General features: G+C 42.3%; 1 protein-coding gene across 6 annotated transcripts in view; it reads left to right on the forward strand.

Annotated features, from left to right (window-relative positions):
* RASAL2 (RAS protein activator like 2) overlaps positions 1–22855 on the forward strand; it is a 257669-nt gene that overhangs the window by 111502 nt on the left and 123312 nt on the right. For all 6 annotated transcript variants that reach the window (XM_029081343.1, XM_029081344.1, XM_007668924.4 and 3 more), the window contains exon 2: positions 19199–19326. In XM_029081343.1, coding sequence (XP_028937176.1) covers positions 19199–19326 — 128 coding nt within the window. The remainder of the gene's footprint in view (positions 1–19198; positions 19327–22855) is intronic.

Here is a 22855-nt window from a genome sequence, read left to right on the forward strand (position 1 = left end):
ATATATATATATACATACACAATGATGATGATGATGGTATTTGTTAAGTGCTTACTATGTGCAAAACACTGTTCTAAGCACTGAGGGGGGATACAAGGTGATCAGGTTGTCCCACATACAGCTTTTAGTCTCAATCCCATTTATAGATGAGGTAACTGAGGCACAGAGAGGTTAAGTGACTTGCCCAAAGTCACACAGCTGACAAGTGGCGGAGCTAGGATTAGAACCCAAGGCCTCTGACTCCCAAGCCCATGCTCTTTCCACTGAGCCACACTCCAGAGCCACAACTGCAGTGGCCATTTTGATCCAATGGTGCTACCTAAAAGTATCCTCAAGTTTAGGTAAATATGAAGGTAGGAATATTTACTTTAATGTATGTATCTCATATCATGTGATATAGGATAATGATATTTATAATTGCCTTTGTACTCAAAGATGCCTCAGTGAGTTTCATCTGTGGGTGAAGGAAGATTAGATCTTTTGCCACACAGGCCATTGTTTGAAGCTAAGGAATGACCAACAAGGACATCAGGGCAAGTCCAGAACAGTAGAGTTATGGTTGCAATTGTAAGGTTACACATCAGTAAACCCAAAGGTTAACTGTGGTCTGGTGTCTGCAGCGTGAGGGTGGGAGTCAAGAGTGGAACGCTCTATTTCTGGGCCTGCTTCTGACTCATTGTACTTTCTTGGTACCATCTATTTTCACCTCTTTGTGCCTAAATATCTTTTGCAAAATGAGGATAATCTTGATATCTCTATCTCAAGGGGGGTAGTGTGGTTAATCTTGAAAAAGCACTTTCAGATATATGAAAGAAAGGTGCTACCTGAGGGAAAAACCTAACTCATTTTCACATTGGCCTTAACTCCTCATCGAATATGCTTTGAGTGTTTTTTTATGTTCTTAACTAGAAATACTGCAGAAGGGCAATGTCAGGGAGTTGACATTGCTTTTGAAACATCCCCTTCTGTGTTTCCTGGCTGAGTATTTTAAATTTGCATCCTTAATGTGCTATTTAAATAGAACTAGAAGATAAAATCAGGATACATGAAATTATACTTGCTGAAGCAGCCATAGATTTGTTCTCTCATCTTGGAATTTAAAGTTTTAATTAAACTGCAGATTTTGTGACTAGTTTGCTTATTTTGCTTCTTTTTTGGTCAACAAAAAAAGGTTGGAGTCAGAGCCACTTAATTGCTATGATAAGTATTGGGGCAGCCAAAAGATACCATGATCACTTAATCTTTCCCAAATTCCAGGTTCTAGGTGTTCCTGTACCTGAACCATTCCAGAAAGGCAAATGTGAATTCAGTCTAAAATTTCTAAGGGACAATTGCACATCTGCCTTTGGTAAACTTTTCCAGTACGTCACAATTCTAACACCTACCCTAATATGTAGCTGTTCAAAGTATTTTAAAGTGTGGTTAGAATGTTTAAATGGAATTGTCTCTCTAAAGGATCAGTAATTTAAAAAAAAAAAAAAAGCCCAGCACAGAACTGTCTTTATTTGAATGTCCTGTGCAGTTAGCACTCACACTTGTGTCTCTCCACTTCTGTTTGTATATTGAATTGGAGTAGAAAGAAGCTTATTGTAAATTTCATCCTATGTGAGAGAGGCAGTTCTCATTTGAGGGCCAAAAAAAAAAGAAAAGGCCAGAAAACCTACACAACAAGGATATTTTCCCAAGCTGCGGAAACGTATTTGAGACATTTTGTAAGCCAGCAAAAATCACTGTGGTGGTGGTTCCTCGGCTTGACTGTCTCTAAAGTAACAAAACTTTACTAGACCTGCTCAAGAAATGCCATCCAAAAGGATCATATTTGAGACTGAGAATTAAAGGGAGCAATTTCCATCTCCTAGGTTACCTTGAGGGACTGGAGAAACTCAAGTACCTATTGAGAAAAACAAATATTAATACATCTCCAAAAATGAAGTTATTTTTAGGAGCAACCAGAAACAGAAAAGGTTTAAAAGTATTCTTCTAGTATAACCAGTAGAAGCCTAACCTGAAACTTGGCAGTCTTGGGAGTGAAATATCACAGACAACACCCAGGGGATGCTCTTAAAGCCTAGAGATACAGGAGCATTGCTGTTAAAAGGAGAAAATAAAATTGTCCTGGTTGTTAATGGAGAAAGTAAAATTCGATGCTGCCTGTATTTTAATATCTTTAACCATGTGTAGGCTTTTAAAAGGAAGAAAGGGAAAGTATACTCTCCTCCCTAGCCGGCTGGGGTGTCGGCAGACAGAATGACTGCAGTCCTGGCTCTGGAGCCTGGGGAGGATGTTATTAAAGAGGGCAGAGATGAAGCCTTCTCACTAATCAGTGACGGCAGAACAAAAAGTTATGGCCTGCAGGAGTGAAACTTTAGGTGAAATATTAGTGGGAGAAAGTTTAACAATAATAGTTAGGAAATGGAAATGCTTGACAAGGAAGGTTGTGAAATCACCATCCCTGGAGAACCTCAAGGCCAAAATTTTAGAATTTGGAGTCGTTCAGAAGATCTAAATCCTGTCCCATGGATGGAACAATGGGCCCAGTGACCTAGCAGAAGCCCTTTCAGATCAGAATTTGAGATTTGCACTGTTAATCTTCCATCGTTTAATTATTATGTTTGTCTAGTCAGGTGCATTTCTGTTTGCTTTCCAACTCCCTGCTGCTTCAGAGGGCAGGGGGTGGGAAGGGAGGGATCTCCAATTAGTCTCTGGATTTCTGATTCTTTCCTTATATTGTTGCAACAACCTGTCTGTCTCTTGTGCTTCTCTCAGTTGGCTTCTCTAGTGTACAGCTCAAACTGTGACCATTCAAATTCAGTAGGCACCAACACAAGTTTCAGCATCCCCAGCCTCACAACAAAGACTGTCATATTTGACTTGGAATCCTAAACCAAAAAGAGGAAAAAATGAATAATTAGAGGATTTTCCAATAAAAAGATTCCAAATATCTCTTCTGCAACATTGTAGAATCTTCAGTGTTTGTTCCACTTTTCATAGGCTACATTATTTGACCACCAGGTGCAATGTTGTCGAAGCTAACCTTGTTGCAAGCCAACAGGTCACCCGGGAACCCAGCACTTAGTAAAGTGTCTGGCACATAATAAGTGCTTAAACAAATATCATTATTATTATTGTCATTATTACCATCATTATTATTATTATTATTAACTCCTGACTCCCATTGGTGCTAGTCCCACCCCTTCAATCCTCCCTCCTGTTGCTCTCTTCACCCCCCTCCCAAATTCTTCACTTAAAGTCCATCTGCGGCCCTTATTAGGTAAAGAAATGGAGCAACAGTCATATGCTGACTCTTTCCACCTATGTCTTATTGATTTTGTAAGTTTTGCCCAGGAAATACCTCCCGCCCCCAGCCCACCACCACCACCAAAAAAAAGGCTTTTCTCCCAAGTTCTGTAAATGCTGGTTCACTTGTTGCTGACTGGCTGCTGAGGCAAAGAGAATTCGTTGTTGGATAGGGATTGTTTCTATCTGTTGGCAAATTATACTTTTCTAGCTCTTAACACAGTGCTCTGCACACAGTAAGTCCTCAATAAATACGATTGAATGAGTGAAAAGCTAAATACTACTAAACCGAAAGTCTCCAGAGCTTCTCCTGAGCTACGATTACCTTGGTTTAATAGTCTGTGGATAATTAAATCTCTTTGACACTTTTAACTCTGTGGGGTTTTAAGTGTGAGAAAGATTCATAGCTTTTGAGCAAAGTAGTTGAAAACGCCCAAGTTACAGTTATAACCTACAACTGGCAGAAGGGATTTCTTCCCATAGAGTAGGTTGGTCTTAGTTAATAGTCCGTAGGTGAATGGAATTGCCTGTCTGTTTTCCAGCAACCTGTGAGGGTCTCAACTGTCTAAAGCGAAAGACATGCTTCTTACTCTATGGTCTGCTTAATATCCTTATACAAATAAAGTGTAATTCAGTTCTATTTTTTGAGTGTGTGCCAAAATCATAGACTTCAAGGATTTTCTTTCATCCCTGCACTGTGAGCATCTGCATTTGACTGATGATCCAAAGAGTTGCATTCCCGACTTAAATATATGGTTTGCATTTTTTTTAAATTGGATGTTATCTGTCCTTTCTGAGTCAAGTTCTGTCTATTTTGGTTGGGTTTTAACGTTATTTTTAATGTCTTATTTAATTTTCTGTTTCACTCAGTGATATAGATAAGTATCTTTGGCATAATCTATTCAACTCATAGCTTTTCTTGTGGTTTTCCATGAACAAAGTAATCTTCCTTCATTTGTCCTGTGTAAAGATATTTGAGGAGGCAAAAGAGCAAAACCCAGTCCCACTCCTCTGTAGAGTATTGAATGAAATCTGGGTTAGGGTCAATAGAGAACTGATTTTGAGGAAATCTGTTGGTTGCTCTGACTGTGCTAAACTTTGGAATATATCATTTTTTCCTAAGAGGATTAAGTCTGTTTTATTTCCCTATTTGCACCTGGTGAATTTGTTTAGCCTTTTCAGCACCTGAAAAACCCGAGAGTGTCTTGTGTCTTTCGTTTATATGTCTTGCTTTGCTTTCATCTTATTATAAGCCTTTTTTACTCAATACAAGTGATTTTTTGTGAGTTTCTGACTTGATGACCATTAAAACTTAGACACTTCTCTCTCCCTTACCCAGATTTAAGTACCTGACTATTTTATGTAGTCAGAAGAGCAAAGAAGAAGGAAAAGACTAACAACTGAATTCTTTTTTAAACTGGGCTGAAGCAGACTGTGTAAAATGCAATTTCTCAGCAAAAATTTAAAAATTTAAGGCTCTGAATATTAAACTGTTCTAAAATTGGGAGACTAGAGCTTGGAGGAACTATCTGATTAGCTCCGCAAATGAGTCTATTAGAACAAGACTATCAAGAGGGAGATTTCCTCATTTCTTTCCTCTAAAGAGACAAGTTCCCATCTATATGTTTGAGTCATTGAAATGTCCTGGGAATAAGGTTAGAATGTTGGACCTAATAATGTTCTGGCAAATAAATCTTCCTTCTCCTCCCAGCAACAAGGTGCCATTTAGTGGTCTGGTTAGTGTTCTCTAGGGCTTCATCACACTTATTCTAGACTCTTTATAAACTTAACCTCTCAGCTCTTTGGATGCATTTGTGCTGGAGAGCTTAACAGATTAGAGATATAAAAAGCTTGTGTTGATTTTACCTTAGGAGAGAAGAGATGTGAAGCTGATTGGCCAAAGGCTCATCACATTTTCCTGATTCAAGGATGACCTGTATCAGTCAATCAATCCATTCTGCCCATAGGTTGAGTATCAAGCAGTCCACAAGCTCCAGTCTTTAGAACATTTGGCTTCCTCTTTCACTTTGGTCCAGGTATTGTCCCAACAGACATGTTCCTTTCCTTTTCTCCTTCCCCCACTCACCCAGGGAAGAAGCTGAGCCCATTTAATGGGACTCCTGCAGAAACCACAACTCAAGTTTAGAATCTTAACCCAAACTGGAATGGATGACTCTTAGTGTTGCCCTAAAAAACAAGAATACTTTGAAATTGTGCTGTGTCTCAGCAGAGACTTGATGGAGTATTTGATGTAAAAGAAACCAGTTCAAGGGAAGTGTGGATATGTTGAGTCTTGCATATCAAATAGGCCTCTCAGCGAATTTTAGGTGGAATTATTTTTAAAACCCCCCTGCGAAAGGCTATCTAGATATGATGCCATATAACTTCATCCCATTGAAAACTGCAGTTGTGAGGAAGCATATTAAAATTTCTCATTTTAAATCCAATTTACCCCAAGTTGCATTTTTTTAATCTTCTAATTGTACAAGGAAAGGTCAAAGGACAAATCCTAGGACCAAATTTAAATTAAAGGGATTTACATCCTAGAGAAAGAAATGAGGAATAACATTTTTTTTTTTAGATGAGATGAGAAGAAAAGTCTGAACAACTTTGCTAGTAAGAGGGAGCTCCATCTGGGATTAGAGTTGCAAATATGAGCGGAAATATGTATACTTCATATATATATGATATTGTCTAGTTTTATTTGTCAACGGAGGAGGGAAATGGGACTGCACTTTGGGAAACTCTTTGAGGACATGTAATCTCTTAATCCTCTCCCCTATGTTAGTCTGTTTTTGAGACTACCAGTGTCCCATGTGGAAAGTTGGGAAATATTGCCAAACATTTTTACTATGGTGACTTTGAGGCAAAACTAGCAATCTTGCCCACTCTGAAATAGTGGCAGAAAGAAGGGGGGGGACTCTTAAAGTTTGGTGGAGAAGGTCATGTTCACGGCTTTCTGTAACTGCAGGGTATTTGAAGTTCCGGGTATCCTAGGAAACACAAACTGTTATTGTACCAACTGGAGCTTCTGTTTCGATGACGTCATGAGATTTACAGAGCCACACAATGGGTCTCTTGTCTGCAGACCTGCCTGGGAGGTTGAGCTGTTTGGGAAGTGCACCTGCACACCCCATAGGAATTCAGACTTAATTGTGTTTTCCTCTCGGCTTCTGGTTTTTAAAGCAGTAGCACTTAGCAGAATACCATGCAAGGAGAGCAGTTTGACATCTCCAAAAAAGAAAAAGCCGCCCACCCAAATTTTCTGCCTCATTTTACACCCGTCTGATTGCGCCCCGGGGGCCCTCCTGTTGAAAGTTTGGAGGAAAAGAGATGAAAAGAGGATCAATTACTCCTTGAGCTTCAGTTTTGCAGCATTTCCAAAAGCTCCTGGAGGTCAGCTCTGTTCCAATTAATCGGCCAGTCCTAAACCTGGCCCCTGAGGACCTCCTCACTTTTTTGGCTGAAGAAAGTGCGAAATAGGAGGGTTCCCTGAATTTCAAGTTCAACTGTTGGGTGATTGAGTTGCCTTATCTTTCCTCAAATTTTCAGCTGGATCTGAGTGTCTCTGACCAGGGAAACAGTTGCCTGTTGCCTTATTTTAGAACTCACTTGAAGTCTGTCATTTGGATTGACAGAGCAATGTGACACCCCCAGCATCTGCCAGTTAGTCTTTAAAATTAATCTGAAGTGAGGGATGCCTTTCATTAACACATTGCCAGGCTTCAGATTGTAGCCTGTCTCCACCAAGAGGTTTGTATATGCTTTATCACAAACCTGAGGAGCATTTGCACCTGGGCCTTTGCAGTTTAAGTCTAGCTGCAAACTGTGACATCCAGTATTGAGGGTGAAGATGTGGAACATCGAAAGCCTTTGCCTCAGAAGGTGTAAATTAAAGCTCTTGGAGGGAATTGGATAAATGAGTTCTGGGTTTCAGTTTCATCCCAACTGAATAAAATGCCCCTTCTGCAAAAGTCCTCTGCTACTCGCCACCTCTGATTGCCAAAAAAATGTTAGTATGTGATAAATCAGGACAAGATTCACATAGGGAAACATTACACAGAGTTGGGCATCTCTGGGGGTCTGGAGACAGTGCTACCACCCTTTGGGCAGATGAGTATTTTTAGAGTAGCCTTCTGCATGAAATCAATCAATGGTATTTACTGAGGGCTTGCTATGTGCAGGGCACTGTACTAAGCGCTTGGGAGAATTCAATACAGCAGGATTAGCAGATACTTTCCTTCCCCATAATGAGTTTACAGTCTAGAGGGATGAATTTAGCAAAGGGCTTGAAAGTGTCTCACTCTCCCAGGGGGGAGAATAATACAGTGGGAAGGAGAAGGGGAATGGCAGGGGATGCTTAAAATTTTCCCACTAAATTACAAATCCTGCTCTGACATTTCCAATAAGGGAAAATCCAACCTCGTCATCAAAATTATTTTTCCAACTCCTGTTGCAAAGGTAGACTTGGATTTGGGAAAGCAGCTCCCGGCGAAGCAAGTGACGCTGTGGGAGGCAGCTTCCTGTCAGCTTCCTTGGAGATAGGGTTTGTACCCTGTTTCACCCACAGTTAAAACTCCTACGTGAGGGTAGAAGTGGGCGTGTAATTCAAGTGCTGCTTTTCTTCTTTGATTTTTCTCTTTCCTAAGCTAGGATATAGATTTAGTTCAACTATCTCTTTGCGTCTAATACAGTGCTCTGCTCACAGTAATTGCTCAGTAAATGTGATTTATTTGATTATGCCAAGATAGGTACTAATTTTTAAAAATTAATTTCATTTTTCTCTTTAGGCAGGAGGTGGAAGGGAAGAAGACAGGCAGAGAGGAATCAGTTGCAGGTCTACTTTCCCCTGCTAGATTGTAAGGTCCTTGAGTGCTAAGATCATGTCTCCTCTTTCTGTTGTATTTTCCCAGGTGATCAGTACAGTCAATGTTGTGTGCCTTTTGAGCTAAGCAGGGTAGTGCTTGGGAGAGTAAAATAGAAGCACTACATTCTTGACAATATAATGAAGATAGATAAAATTATTTACTAGTTGTGGGCGCAGGAAAGAGATCAAAGATATAGCGGGAAGTAGTGCAAATATATCAGGATGAAAGCACTGTGGCTTAGTAGATAGAGCCCGGGGGCCTGGGAGTCAGAAGGACCTGGGTTCTAATCCCGGCACCACTGTCTGCTGTGTGACCTTGGGCAAGTTACTTAACTTATCTGGGCCTCAATTGCCTCATCTGTAAAATGGGGATTAAAAATTGTGAACCCCATTTAGGTCAGGGACCGTATCCCCTCTAATTACCTTATATCTACCCCAGTGTTTAAAACAGTGCTTGGCACATAATAAGAACTTAACAAATACTATTATTATTATTATTACTACCATGATAATTATAATTTGAATGTCCCAAAAAATAAAAATATATGCAATGCTAAATGAATGATTACTAAAGGTACCTGTAGAGTTAATGCTATGGCATGAATTAATTGGGGAAGGCTTCCTGGGGGAAGCCAGCTGATTTTATTTGGCAGGATTATTTATTTTTTTCCTGGTTCACTTCCTCACTACCAAACAAGCCACCAGTACTTCTATTAACCCTATCTCTCTGCTGTATTTATCTTCATAATGTGATGGGCACAACTTTAGAGAAAAGTCTAAAAACAGTGTTACCTCTCTGATATGTCAGGGAAGAGCTGAATTCCTAGCAGTTTGAGAATCTGGATGATGGCTAATGAGAGGTCAAAAGGTGATACCTGCTGGGGACAGATGCCATCCATTGTGCATTCCTTGTAAGTCTAATGGTTTGTACTTGAGACATATTTACAACAAGAATTGAAGTCTGTTAACTTTAAATCATCTCAGTGATAAGAGTCAAGTTTTAAAGATGGTGGATGCTGCCAATCACTTTTCAGTTTTAATATACTCGGTCTGTCCCTTTTAGCTTTCTTATATTGGGAGTGAATGCCGGAGATCGTTCTGAAACCAGTTGCGAAAAAGATGACAGTTGATGTCTTAGAAGTGATAGACTGTTTTACCCTTCTTTCTTCCACCCCCGGTCACATTCCTATAAAAGAGCTAGTTCTCACCATCCGACAGCTGCTTGCCTTCCAGTGCAGAAAGCAGCCAGTTTTGAGGGAAATGGATGGGTGAGCGCTGATTTGGAAAGTAATGCTAAGCCCAACCGAAAGAGTAGGCAAAAGAGGGCCTTGGTGATTCATGTTTAACAGCCTTTGGTTTTCCACTGGAATCTGAGGAATGAAAGACCACAGCTAAAAGGGAACCTGGGTTTTCATCCACTGCCATCTTTGGAGGCTTGAGTTTCTTATTATCTATCTCACACTTTTCAAGATAAGTCTAGGTCATGGGAAAAATATATGCACAAGGTTACTACAGTTTGCTTTTTCTCATTTTAACCTGGCTCGCCCATGACTCTTATCAATCAATTGTATTTACTGAGCACTTACTATGTGCAGAGCACTCTACTAAGTGCTTGGGAGAGTACAGTTCAACAGAATTAGCAGACACGTTCCCTACATAATGAGCTTACAAGCACAAACATGTGCCTTTCACACTAATTCAGGAATATTTTGTTCCATGCATTTCTCGGATCCAGCAGAACTCCACAAGGTTTCTACTGGGGGCATGAGAAGGTAATTTAGCGTAATGTAACTAATTGTGTACTTTCTCAGTAGGTACATTGTTGATTGCTACAAAGTGGAATTCACTATGTTTCGTGTCCCAATTCAGAGCCTACTGAAGACCTGAAGTCCTTTGTCTCCTTTGGTGACTTCCCTGTACCCATTAGATCTGGGCTCTGTTTTCCTTTATGTCTTAAATTTTTAGGTTTAGGGCAGTAAGCTCCCCACTCCCTCCACCCTCCCCCAAATGCTGGGTACACTTCCTTGGTGCATCTTGCTCCTTACCAATGTTAATTATCTATCAGCTAATCAGTATTTTTTGAGTCCTTTCTCTGGTGCAGAGCACTGTACTAAGAGCTTGGGAAATACAGTAGGTAGTAGATACAATCCTTGCTCTCAAGGAGCTAACAATCTAGTCGGGGAGGCGGACATTAAAATAAATTATAAGTAGGTGAAGAAATTTAGTATAAAGATGCGTGCATAAGGGCTTTGAGGGTAGGATGAGTACCTAAGTACCTAGTAGGTATGGACTCATAGGCCTAAGTGATGCCGTAGGGAGGGAAAATAGGGCAAGGAAATGAGATTCAGGGAAGATATTCTGAATTCTAATCGCATTTACTTGTTTTGTTTTACATAGTCTAAAATACTTTTCCTTTTTTTCCACTCTGAAGTCTCCTTTTCCCCCCCATTTCTCTTCTCTTTCTCTTCCCTAGTGGTTAGGAGAGGAATGTGGGGACCCTGAGCCCTTATACTTGCTGAGGTGGCAAAGGAGGAGAGGCATCACAGACACTAGTTGCAAGGCACTAAATCACACTTTTCACTTGATTTGCTGTGATTGTTTCCATCAGGAGATGAGAAACCAAAGTAATGAAATGACTTATCTAGAGTTTCCCTAGTGAATGATAATTTTACATGTGGAAGGCACCGCCTCCTCCCAACCTCCCAACCGCCCTTCACTCCACACACACATCCCCCGGAGTCATATTGCCATTTCTGCCCATTCCCACCATACTCTTGACATTCATGTAGCAAATTTCTGGGTAAGACTTCCATCCCTAGACCGGCTACCAACTTACTCGGTAAGACATTTAAGTATGCACCACCTAGGGTGGTAAAGTGCTTAAAGCCATACACTGCACACAACAGACTTGATCAGAAACAGCGTAGCACTCCAAGGCTAACATTCAGAGCAAATGACTTCCCTCGGCAGAGATGAAAGGTGAAAATGGGTGTGAGAACATATTTTTCCTAGAGATTGACAAGGCAAAGTATATTAAATTGAAATCAGTGATTTGTCTTTAGCATTATTAAACCCTATGGTGCATTTTTACTAAATGCTTCAGGTTTTTTTTTTTTAACAGTTACTCTTCTGGTCTGTGCTAGCTCACTTCCACCCTTAGATATAAAAGCTATATTGAGACTTATTTGAACAGAGCCAACCCGACTTAAACCTTCATCCTCAAGAGTACGAAAATGTAAGTTGTTCAGATGGTAGCACTAACTGTTAACCTCAGAAGCAGAAGCTTCATGAGGTTGAGTTGTGGGCCATTTGTCTGTATTACATCAAACTAGCAGTAAAAGTGACCCTCTGATATTTCCAAGCATTCCAAGAGAAATGTAGGTTTAGAAACTCCAGCCAGAAACTTGTTGAGACTTCTGTAGAAACCTCAGTAATCATGGCCCAAACAGAACCTCATCCAAAGTCAAGGTATAGTAACTATTACAAATTGAAAAGAAAGCCAACAGATAGGTTCAGATTCAGGTTTGCAGAGTATTAGAGGTTGCAAATGCAAAGTTAAATTGCCTCAATACCAAAAGCCACTCACCCTGTGCTTATTCACATGAGCACCTAAAGGTTTTTACTTGAGCCAAGTGCTGGGGTAGATGTAAGCTAATCAGGTTGGACACAGTCCTTGTCCCACATGGGGTTCACAGTCTTACAGGTGAGGTAACTGAGGCACAGAGAAGGCAAATGACTTGCACAAGGTCACAGAGCAGACAAGTGGTGAAGCTGGGATTAGAACCCAAGTCCTGATTCCCAAGGCTGTGTCCTATCCATTATGCCATGCTGCTTCTCACTTTTAGACTAAGTAACCTGATTGGCTCACGCTAGCTTCCTTTTTACCCCAGGGATAGCTTATAAAGAGAGAAGTACCTCATCAGGTGGAACTCTTTTTTTTGTCAGGTTCTTGGGGAACAGCAAGCACACTCTCTAGTCTCCTCCTACAACCCAGCCCACACACTTTGCTCCTCCACTATTAATTTTCTTACTGTACCTTGATCTCACCTATCTTGCTGCTGACCCCTATCCCACATCCTGCCCCTGGCCTGGAATGTCCTCCCTCCCTCAAACCCGGCAGACAATTACTCCCCGCAACTTCAAAGCCTTACTGAAGGCGTCTCCTCCAAGAGGCCTTCCCATACTAAGCCCCTGCTTTCCTCTTTTTCCACTCCCTTCTGCTTTGCCCTGACTTGTTCCCTTGGTTCTTCTCCCCTCACAGCCCCACAGCACTTTATGTGTATATCTGTAATTTATTTATAATATTGATGTCTGTCTCCCTGTCTCTAGACTGTAATCTGGTTGTGGACAGCGAATGTGTCTGCTTATTGTTGTATTCTCCCAACTGCTTAGTATAGTGTTCTGCAAACAGAAGTGGTCAATAAATGTGATTGAATGAATGAAAGAAGGAATCCAGAGCAGCCCACCAGATAAACTGAAGCTTTTCCCAAAGTTCCTCTGAGAACAATTTTACTTCATCCAGAGAGGAGTGGAATTTTTGTACTATTGCCTGAGAGCCAAACTCTTCCCAGAGTGCCTTTTTACATTCTGGGGAGGTTTAGGTGAAACCAGCCCCTTTACACCTGAGTTTTGTAGCTCATTTGCGGTTTGTCCCCTGCAATTCCCTTGCCAGCCGTTTATACAGCCAGGCTTGTATGAAAGGGTTTCACAGCACACCACTTGGTCCGCTATCTTGCCTTCTTACACTTATATCAGGTTTGGGGTGAACGTTCATTATTATCAAGGTTATAAATCATTTTTTCACACAACTTTCATCTACCATAGACCACAGCCCAGCCAGATTTTGTTGGTTCATATCTCGTACCTCATTCAGAAGCCCTAACCCAGCTAGCTCAATGACCAATGATTTCTAAGGTGGTAGTAACTGTTAGCACAGACATTGGGTTTGAAATAGCTAGACAGGTATTCATTCATTCAATTGTATTTATTGAGCACTTACTGTGTGCAGAGCATTGTGCTAAGTGCTTGGGAAAGTACAATACAACAATAAACAGTGACATTCTTTGCCACATTGAGCTTACAGTTTAGTTGGGGGAAGACAGACATCAATACAAATTACAAAAAGTTACACATATTCTGACCCCGTTTCCAAACATTTATTCATTTGCACATTGACCTTGGATCCCACATATTCAAGACAGAGAAAATTTGGGGCTATTCATTTCAGTTCAGAGCCAGAGTTATTGCAATTCAAACCAGGTTTATGACCCTAATCAAGAGAAGGCTTAGAAGCATATGAGCTTTCTAGGATAAGTAAGATTTGGCATCAAAACCACTCATGCTCCTTTAATAATATGAGAAATAATGTAGAGGCTTGGTCCATGGCGTCTGTTGGAGTCCATTAAAGATTAAAAAAAAAGGATTTATCTATGTTCAGCAGTTTGAGCCACCTCAAAGAGCTCTTTGTTGTTTGAAACTGCCTTTCACCCCTTTTTCCTATATTAATCCATCCCTACACTTTACCCATCACTTAATATACTTTTTTCAGTTTGAATTTTCATAGTATTTGGTAAGCATTTACTAAGTACCAAACACTGTTCTAAATGCTGGGTTAGGTACAAGTTGATTATATCGGACACTGTCCCTGTCCTGCATGGGGCTCACAGTCTAAATAGGAGGGAGGACAGGTATTTAATCCCCATTTTACAGTTGAGGGAACTGAAGCACAGAAAGTTAAGTGACCTGCCCAAGGTCACACAGCAAGCACTTGGCAAAGTCAGGATTAAAACTCAGGTCCTCCTGACTCCCAGGCCTTTGCTCTCTCCACTAAACCATGCTGCTTCTCTGAATTAGTTGGAATTAAAGTTTCATTCAGGCAAGGAAAAATGAAGAGGAACTTTTTAAAATTCAGAAAGAGATGTTCTGTGTTTAGAAGCAAGGCAGCAATCGTAAAATTGTTGCAATTCATAGCTCTATTCAGTAAGCTGGTGCCGTGGAGGTAAATGGGGGAAAAAATGTCCAGCACCACAAAAATAGTTGGCATTGAGGTTGATGGAGACACAGGCTTGTCGATATTGTGAAAGTGCTGATGGAGAACTGATGATACTCCAGGGCATTTTTTCCTTCCATAGAAATTTCCTGATCTGTGTGGCTTCCTTAGGATAGTAGGACCTAATGTTTCTCCACATGTCTCAGTGCCAGAGGAGACTTTGTAAAAGAAAAAAAAATGGAGAAAGTTAAATTGTTGTACAAATTGAAAGTGCTCTCACAAGTTGATGGCCGATGCCCCTACACACTGTTGTGATTATGGGATCTTAACTCTCTCCACTCCCAATCAAATCCCTTTACTCTTCCATTATAAATATTCTTAGAGAAGCTTTCTAGTGTGAGACAAATTTCTGGCCACCAGAGAAAGTGGGCATTGTAGGTATTTATAGATATGCCTGATGAACTTTCCAGAGCTGTAGGTGGGGGTGGGAGGGAGAAGAGAGAAACATAGAAACAAACAAGCACTATGAAACACTGAGACAAGCAGGCAGCGGTGCTGTTTTCTTGAGTGTTTTTTCTTCAGTGTTGCAGGGGAGGATGCACAGAGAAGAGTTCTTCTTTGGTTCCTTCTGAGAGGTTACTCAAATGATTTTAGCCTTTGATAAGACATAAGTCATGACATTTAGACCCGTGAGAAGAGTAAATGAATCTTGAATCTTGCATGTTAATGATGGACAATGGAATAAGATTTGTCAAACCTGACAAAGAAATGCTGTGGGCACTTTTGGGTAATCCATTTCACACACATGCTGGGTCTTTTGCAATGGCTGGAGCAGAGTCCCAGTTACCCGGTGCCAGTCAAAAAATAGGGCCTGAAAGAGTGGAATGGTGGAATGTGCTCACATTGACAAAGAATTTTGAAAATTCTATATAGATGCCAAATAATTTTTGAATGTTCCCCCCCCCACCCTATTACTTAGCTTTAGTTATGCCTAAACATCTCAGGACATTACATTTTTATTTCCCTTGGAATATGGGTATATTTTCTGGTCTCCCCACCCCCAGGTTACAAGTGGCAGGACATTGAGAAGCAGCATGACATAGTGGACAGAGCACAGGCTTGGGAGTCAGAAGGTCCCAGCTCTGCTACTTAATAATGTTGCTATTTGTTAAGCGCTTACTATGTGCCGAGCACTGTTCTAAGCGCTGGGGTAGACATAGGGGAATCAGGTTGTCCCACATGGGGCTCACAGTCTTAATCCCTACTTGTCTGCTATGTGACCTTTCACTTCTCTGTGCTTAGTTATCTGCAAAATGAGGATTGAGACTGAGCCCCATGTGGGACAGGGACTGTGTCCAACCTGATTTGCTTGTATCCACCCCAGCGCTTAGTACAGTGCCTGGCACATAGTAAGTGCTTAACAAATGCCATAATTATTATTATTATTGGGAGCAAATAGATTATGTGACCTGCTTAAGGTGAGTGGCCCAGCTGGAAATGTAGTCATCTGCCACTCACCCCACCCCCACCCGCCAAACTTATATATGAAGTAAGCATATCCTCCACATTACAGAAGCTTCAGGAGAATGTTAGCTAATGATGCATTCAGCTGCCTTTTTTAAAGAAGGGAAACTGTAATGGTTATTGAGTACAGGCAAGCAGATTTCCATACCTGCTATGTCTCCTCCTGATTAGTCATAATAATTTTATAAAATTTTGAAGCTCCCAAGAAATGTCCTCAGAGGGTTCATTCGTTCAGTTGTATTTATTCAGTGCTTCCTATGCACAGAGCACTGTACTAAGTGCTTCAAAGTCCAAATTAGGTAGAGATGCTAGAAGTCTCACAGAAAGACCGTTGCTAAGCAGACAAATCATTTTCATTATTGAACTCCCTTTCCCACTTACAAATGTGTGTTTAAGTTTTCCATTCTGTTATTTCAACTCTACTTACTCCAGCAGAATTACTAAACAGGAATGAATAATAGATTTAAAATAATCCCTGCTGTGGATTACTGAAAGGATGTGGTCTCCGGTGGTTGAAGATCTTTTAATATGTATATTGAATAGTCACAGAAGCCTGGCTTAATGGATTTAGTGAGTGTTCATGATGAACTTTTGTTCCACGTTGCAAAGGTCCATGAAGGTTGGCCTATTCATACCAGAGCTTTGAAAGTAACAGCTCAAGGTAGAAGGTTGGGGGTTTTTTTTCGGTATTTTATGGAAAAAGTGGAATCTACTGTACTAAGGATCAATGGATATTTCAGGTGCTCTACTTTGGTGCTGGAAGGCACTTTTGTTAGGGTGAGCACCCATGTAAATGTTAGTTTCTGTATATTGTGTTCCGCATGGAAGAGGATTTTGTGTGTGTGCTGTGTGGATTTACTGGCCTCTAGTGGTAATACTATATATAGTCTAAGTATGACTAGGTTTTAATAATCTTGGTATTTGTTAAGTGCTTACTATGTGCAGAACACTGCTCTAAGCACTGGGTTAGATACAGGGTAATCAGGTTGTCCCACGTGAGGCTCACAATCTTCATCCCCATTTTACAGATGAGGGAACTGGGGCACAGAGAAGTTGTGACTTACCCACAGTCACACAGCTGACAAGTGGCAGAGCGGGATTCAAACTCATGACCTCTGACTCCCAAGCCTGTGCTCTTTCCACTGAGCCACGCTGCTTCCCTGCTTTTCCCCCAAGCGATTTGGGACAGATATTCCCCATGGGCTGGAGCTTTGAGTACCCCTAGTTCCCGTCCCCTTAGTGCCTCTTTGACCTTGAGGTCTTGGCTCAGTGGAAAAAGCACGGGCTTGGGAGTCAGAGGTCATGGGTTTGAATCCCGGCTCTGCCACTTGTCAGCTGTGTGACTGTGGGCAAGTCACGTCACTTCTCTGTACCTGTTACCTCATCTGTAAAATAGGGGTTAAGACTTTGAGCCTCACATGGGGCAAGCTGATTACCCTATATCTACCCTAGCGCTTAGAACAGTGCTCTGCACATAGTAAGCGCTTAAATACCAACATTGTTATTATTATTAATAACCCCTTTCTAGGTTCTAATTCCCTAGGCTGCCACAACTTTCTTGGCCACCTTGACCAGAAGCCTGGCTACTTAAGGGAAGATGAGTACAGTGCTTTGCGCATAGTAAGCGCTCAATAAATACTATTGAATGAATGATAGAGCCCAAGTGAGGGGTTGGGAGGAGAGAAGGAAATGAGGAGTGGGTCAGAGGGAAAGGGGCAAAGAAGAGGAGAAAAGTAAGGGGCAGTAGGACATGGGAAAGCACTCACCTACTTCCTCTGCCTCCATTCAGTAGCCCCACTGGAGACATGGCTCAACATGTGGGCAGTTCACCCGGGACCGACCACTGCTTCTCACTGGGTGGCATGGTGGACTCACCCACTCCAAGTGAACTATTTTGCCTTGGGCCATGTCTCCTTGAAGATCCCCAAGGCCAGAGTTTGCAGAGCCCTGAACCCATAGACTTGGATGGAGATTACCCTATTTATTTTGCTAATGAAATGTACATCTCCTTGATTCTATTTATTTGCTATTGTTTTAATGAGATGTTCATCCCCTTGATTCTATTTATTGCTATTGTTCTTGTCTGTCCATCTCCCCCGATTAGGCTGTAAGTCCATCAAAGGGCAGGGACTGTCTCTATCTGTTACCGATTTGTACATTTCAAGCGTTTAGTACAGTGTTCTGCACATAGTAAGCACTCAGTAAATACTATTGAATGAATGAATGAAAGATCATTGGATGGCTACAGACACCGGCACCTGGAGCTCCTGGGCTTGAGGCCTGCAGGGCAGTCTTAGCCCCTCTCTCTCTCGGCCCTTCTCCATATCACCCTTCCCATAAGTTTCTCTTCAAAGTATTTTGGGACACCAACACTTCCCAAAGATCATAAAGCTGGAGATGGGGTTGGGACTGGCTTGTTTAAAGTGGAATATCTGTTACCCGTTACTCTTCTCTCCTGTCTCTTCTCTCACTCTAGGCTTCAAGGCTCTCCATCACCTTGCCCCTTCCTACCTCTCCTCCCTTCTCTCTTTCTACCGCCCACCCCGCACGCTCCGCTCCTCTGCCGCCCACCTCCTCGCCGTCCCTCGGTCTCGCCTATCCCGCCGTCGACCCCTGGGTCACGTCCTCCCGTGGTCCTGGAACGCCCTCCCTCCTCACCTCCGCCAAACTGATTCTCTTTCCCTCTTCAAAACCTTACTTAAAAATCACCTCCTCCAAGAGGCCTTCCCAGACTGAGCTCCTCTTCCCCCTCTACTCCCTCTGCCATCCCCCCTTTACCTCTCCGCAGCTAAAGCCTCATTTTCCCCTTTTCCCTCTGCTCCTCCACCTCTCCCTTCCCATCCCCACAGCACTGTACTCGTCCGCTCAACTGTATATATTTTCGTTACCCTATTTATTTTGTTAATGAATTGTACATCGCCTTGATTCTATTTAGTTGCCATTGTTTTTACGAGATGTTCTTCCCCTTGACGCTGTTTAGTGCCATTGTTCTTGTCTGTCCGTCTCCCCCGATTAGACTGTAAGCCCGTCAAACGGCAGGGACTGTCTCTATCTGTTGCCGACTTGTTCATCCCAAGCGCTTAGTACAGTGCTCTGCACATAGTAAGCGCTCAATAAATACTATTGAATGAATGAATGAATGAATGTTTTCTTTTTTGGAGCTGTACTGGTTTGGGGATTATGAGGAAGATACCGTCCCTTCATTCTAGAGCACCACTGAGCAACGAGAGCAGTGTATGGTGGGTCAGGAATGGGCTAACATTCTGCCCAATATTCTTCAGTCCTCAACTCATCCTGGCCCCAGGGTTCCCCCAAATGAAGTCTGCCAGTTTTTCCAGATTGAATTGAACAAATGAATTTTTTTAAAGCAACTTAAAAATTTTCAATTTGCCTTTAAATTAATTCTCCACAAGGCCTCTCTAAGTAATTGGTTTCCCCGAAGATTCTTTAATTTCCAGTGCTGGCTAATTAGGCAAATTAATGACCTGTGACTTTTCCTCTTTTTTTATCCTCTACTACAGATGTGAAAGGGCCACCTACCCACCGCTTGTCGTGCGGTCAGTCACCTTACACTGAAACAGCAAAATGGGAGCGGAAGTACTGCATACTTACAGACAGCCAGTTGGTGTTGCTCAACAAGGAGAAGGAGGTGAGATGTCTGTAGCTGACGAGGTGCCCTTCCCCATCTGACTGCATGCCTAGAAGAAACAGCCCAATTTTGATTTTCGTTTGGACCACTGAGGTTATTACCGGGAAACTGCAGAATGAATGAGGGAGGCTTGGAGTGATAGTGTAGATTTGGAGATGATAATTGTAAAAATAATTGTGGTATTTAAGTGCTTACTACATGCCAAGCACTGTACTAAGTGTTGGGGTAGATACAAGATAATCAGGTCCCACATGGGGCTCACAGTCAAAGAGGGAGAGCAGATATTCATTCCCCAATTTGCAGATACGGGAACTGAGGCACAAAGAAGTTAAGTGACTTGCCCAAGGACACTCAGTAGGTAGATGGCATAGCTGGGACTAGAACCCACATCTTCTGACTCCCAGGCCTGTGCTCTTTCCACAAGGCCACAATGGTCCTCGAGCTCTTGGAAATTCCTCCTTGCACGGCTTTGACATAAACATCCAAGCACAGAAACGGTTATATTTCAAGACTACAGAAATCTCAAGTTAGCAACCAAATTCCCATGGCCTGGTTGATGGCCTTGGTGTGTTTGAGCATTTTTAGTTATGACACATTTTCAGTTTGGTGAACTGAACTACACATCCCCTTTGAGGTGCATTCTACCATGACTAGGTCTGTTCTCTGAATGAGCAACAATACCCACAAATAGGAATGGTTAAAATGAAGCTGTTTTGTCACCTGTGACAGGCACACATCCTCAGCAGATGCTGACAGGTATAAGTTGGGAGGAGGAGGAGGCATGGGTAAGGTGAATTAATAATAATATCAATAATAATAATTGTGGTATTTGTTAAGCGCTTTCTATGTGCCAGGCACTGTACTAGCACAGTTGAGTTGAGCACAGTCCCTGTCGCACTGGGGCTGTGGAACTCACAGTCTCAGTCCCCATTTTACAGATGAGGTAACTGAGGCCCAGTGAAGTGATTTGCCCAAGATCACAGAGCAGACAAGTGGCAGAGCCAGGATTAGAACCCATGTCCTTCTGAATCCCAGGTCCGTGCTCTGTCCACTGCACCATGCTGCTTCTCCAGACCCCATCACCACCAGTGTCCACACTCATCATCTGACCCCACTGCACAGCTGGGGAAAGCTCCCTCAGAGAGAGATGCAGAAGATGGAAGCAAGTTGTTGGTTCCCTCAGCACCCCTAGGTAGGGCTACTTTGAGGAAAAGTGATGAGGGGTATCTAAGGGTGAGTTTTACTGGGCTGAGTGTCGGAACTAGGGCATGTTAGGGGAAACTTGGTAGGGGCAGGGTTTGCTCATGTGGGGAATCGGTGGTCTGTTGGATTGGGGGCCCTAATTCAGGCCCATCCCTCATAACACAAGGACTATGTCTTAGCATTTTGAAACTGTCCACTGAAACTCTGATGCCATTCAACAAGCAAGACTTAGATTGTAACCTACTGATTTGTGATTTGAACTAGAAGAAAACACTCTGTCAAGGTGAACCAGGTTCAAGAGCTCCCCGATGGTGAGAGAAAAGTAATCCTACAGAAGGAAAGTGTAAGCCCCATGTGGAACAGGGACTGTGTTCAATCTAATAACCTTGTATGTACACCAGCGCTTAGAAAGGTGTTTGAAACATAGTAAGCACGTAACAAATACCATAAAAAAGAAAGAGGAGCGGAGGGGTGAATGGGTCGAGAGGTGATGAGAGGAGAAAATGGAGAGAGGTAGTGAGGCTGAAAAGGAGGCATCAAGAATAAAGCAGGAAGGATGACAAAGAAACAAGGGACATGGAGAAAGTTCATTCTTTTAAATTGGGAGCAGAAAGTACAGTTTCCCAAAGACCACTCTGAGTTGAAATGGAGGGAAAATCCAAGTCACCAATCCAAAGAAGACAGTAGGGTAAGAGTAAAGGAAAAGCCACATTATTCCTCTTAACATCGTTTGTTTTTTTCCTGGAAGGCTTCCTTTCAGCTTTCTCTGAAATTCCTCCTGTCCTGAACTCCTCCTCTCTTCACCCCCAACAAACCATTTACATTTGAATTCCATAACTTGTTCAATAAATAGTTGTGGGTTGTGATAACAAACAGCATTTTCAGTTTCCTGTCCTGGCATCTTCTGCCTTCTTTATAGTATGAGTAGTTTGAATGCCAGCGCCTGCCTCAAACCTCTGCAGGGGCAGGGCTTTTTCATTCCACAGAGGGAGGTCCTCCATGAAATGCTTTTCTCTCAGTGGAAAAGCATGCTGTTAATTTTGATACCTTTCCTCTTTTCCCCACCTTTTCATCTTTTCCCCAAGATACTTGTCTTAACTCTGCCCTAGGCAAGGAAGCAAAGGAGGGAGTGATCTGAGTTGTATAATTCTCAGAGAAAGGAGCTCATCCTCTGCCCTTGAGTAATCTGGAAAATCGTGCTGTCTTTCTTGGCAAATCAGAGTGCAAAGTCATTGTAGTGTCTGCTGCTGGGATGACAAAACTCTGTATTTTGTTAATTCCCCCCACCAAATGCTGGCTGTCTTTTCAGACAGCAGGAAATGATGGCAATCCATTGCCTTGTGGGGCTGGGGAGAGGGAGGGTAGGGCAGGCGGAGAAGTTCCAGAAACTGCTTTTGCCCCATCTGCCCAAGTCATCTGGAGCCCATGTCTCATCTGAGGAATTCTGATGGAAATTTGGGGATCCCTTGAAGCAAAGAGTTAAATTTTCTCTGCTTAGGATGTTTTAAAAACCCTAATCAAGTAATCATGGGGTGCTTATTGCTGTATTAAAGATCAATTAGGCAGGGTTTGCGAGACTATAAAACAAATCTTTATTTGAAACACTGCTGGAAAGGAGGAGGATTATATTGCTGTACAGCATCATTCATATATTAGATCCATGTGGGGGATCTTTTAGGTATTCTCTCATTTTGTATAGTTATTGTCCAATTTGGGGACAGGCTAAATACGAGAATTGTTAAATACACCGACTACTAATTTGGGGATTTAGCAGAGGGGTAAAGTCATGCAGAAGGTGCACCAAAGAGCCTGCCAGGAAGCACCTGGAGAAATGACTCACTGGTAAATTGCTTCATGTAAATTGAGTCAAATAGGCATTGCCTTTATGTGATGAAGTGCACTGCCCTGCCTAGGCAAGGCCCCAGCTGTACTGGCCCAGGCACACCCCAAAGAGGTGTGGTTGGAGGGACCAATTTCAGAGTTCCCTTTTCCCCACAAGCGATAAAAGGATGTAGGCCAAGTAGACTCCAGCGTTAAAGTAGCTGGGGAGGTGGTACAGCTGGTGATAGCTGCTCTCAGGAACCAGCCAGCAGGAAGTGGAGTGGTGAACCTCTCTTGACACCGGTAGCCATCTGGGGGGCGTGAATACACTACCTGCTTCTTAGAGAGACCTCTAAGAGTTCCATTCTTTTCAACCAGGAGGGCCTGAGTTGTGGGTCTGGCCATAATAGAGAAGGGACTGTGCTAAAGGGTTAATACCGAGCTAAGTGAATAGCCCCTTTAAGACCCTTAAATGAGTAATAATTATGGTGTTTATTATTAAGTG

The sequence above is a fragment of the Ornithorhynchus anatinus genome, chromosome 16 (assembly GCF_004115215.2).
Source record: "Ornithorhynchus anatinus isolate Pmale09 chromosome 16, mOrnAna1.pri.v4, whole genome shotgun sequence".
NCBI classification, from domain to species: Eukaryota; Metazoa; Chordata; class Mammalia; order Monotremata; family Ornithorhynchidae; genus Ornithorhynchus; species Ornithorhynchus anatinus.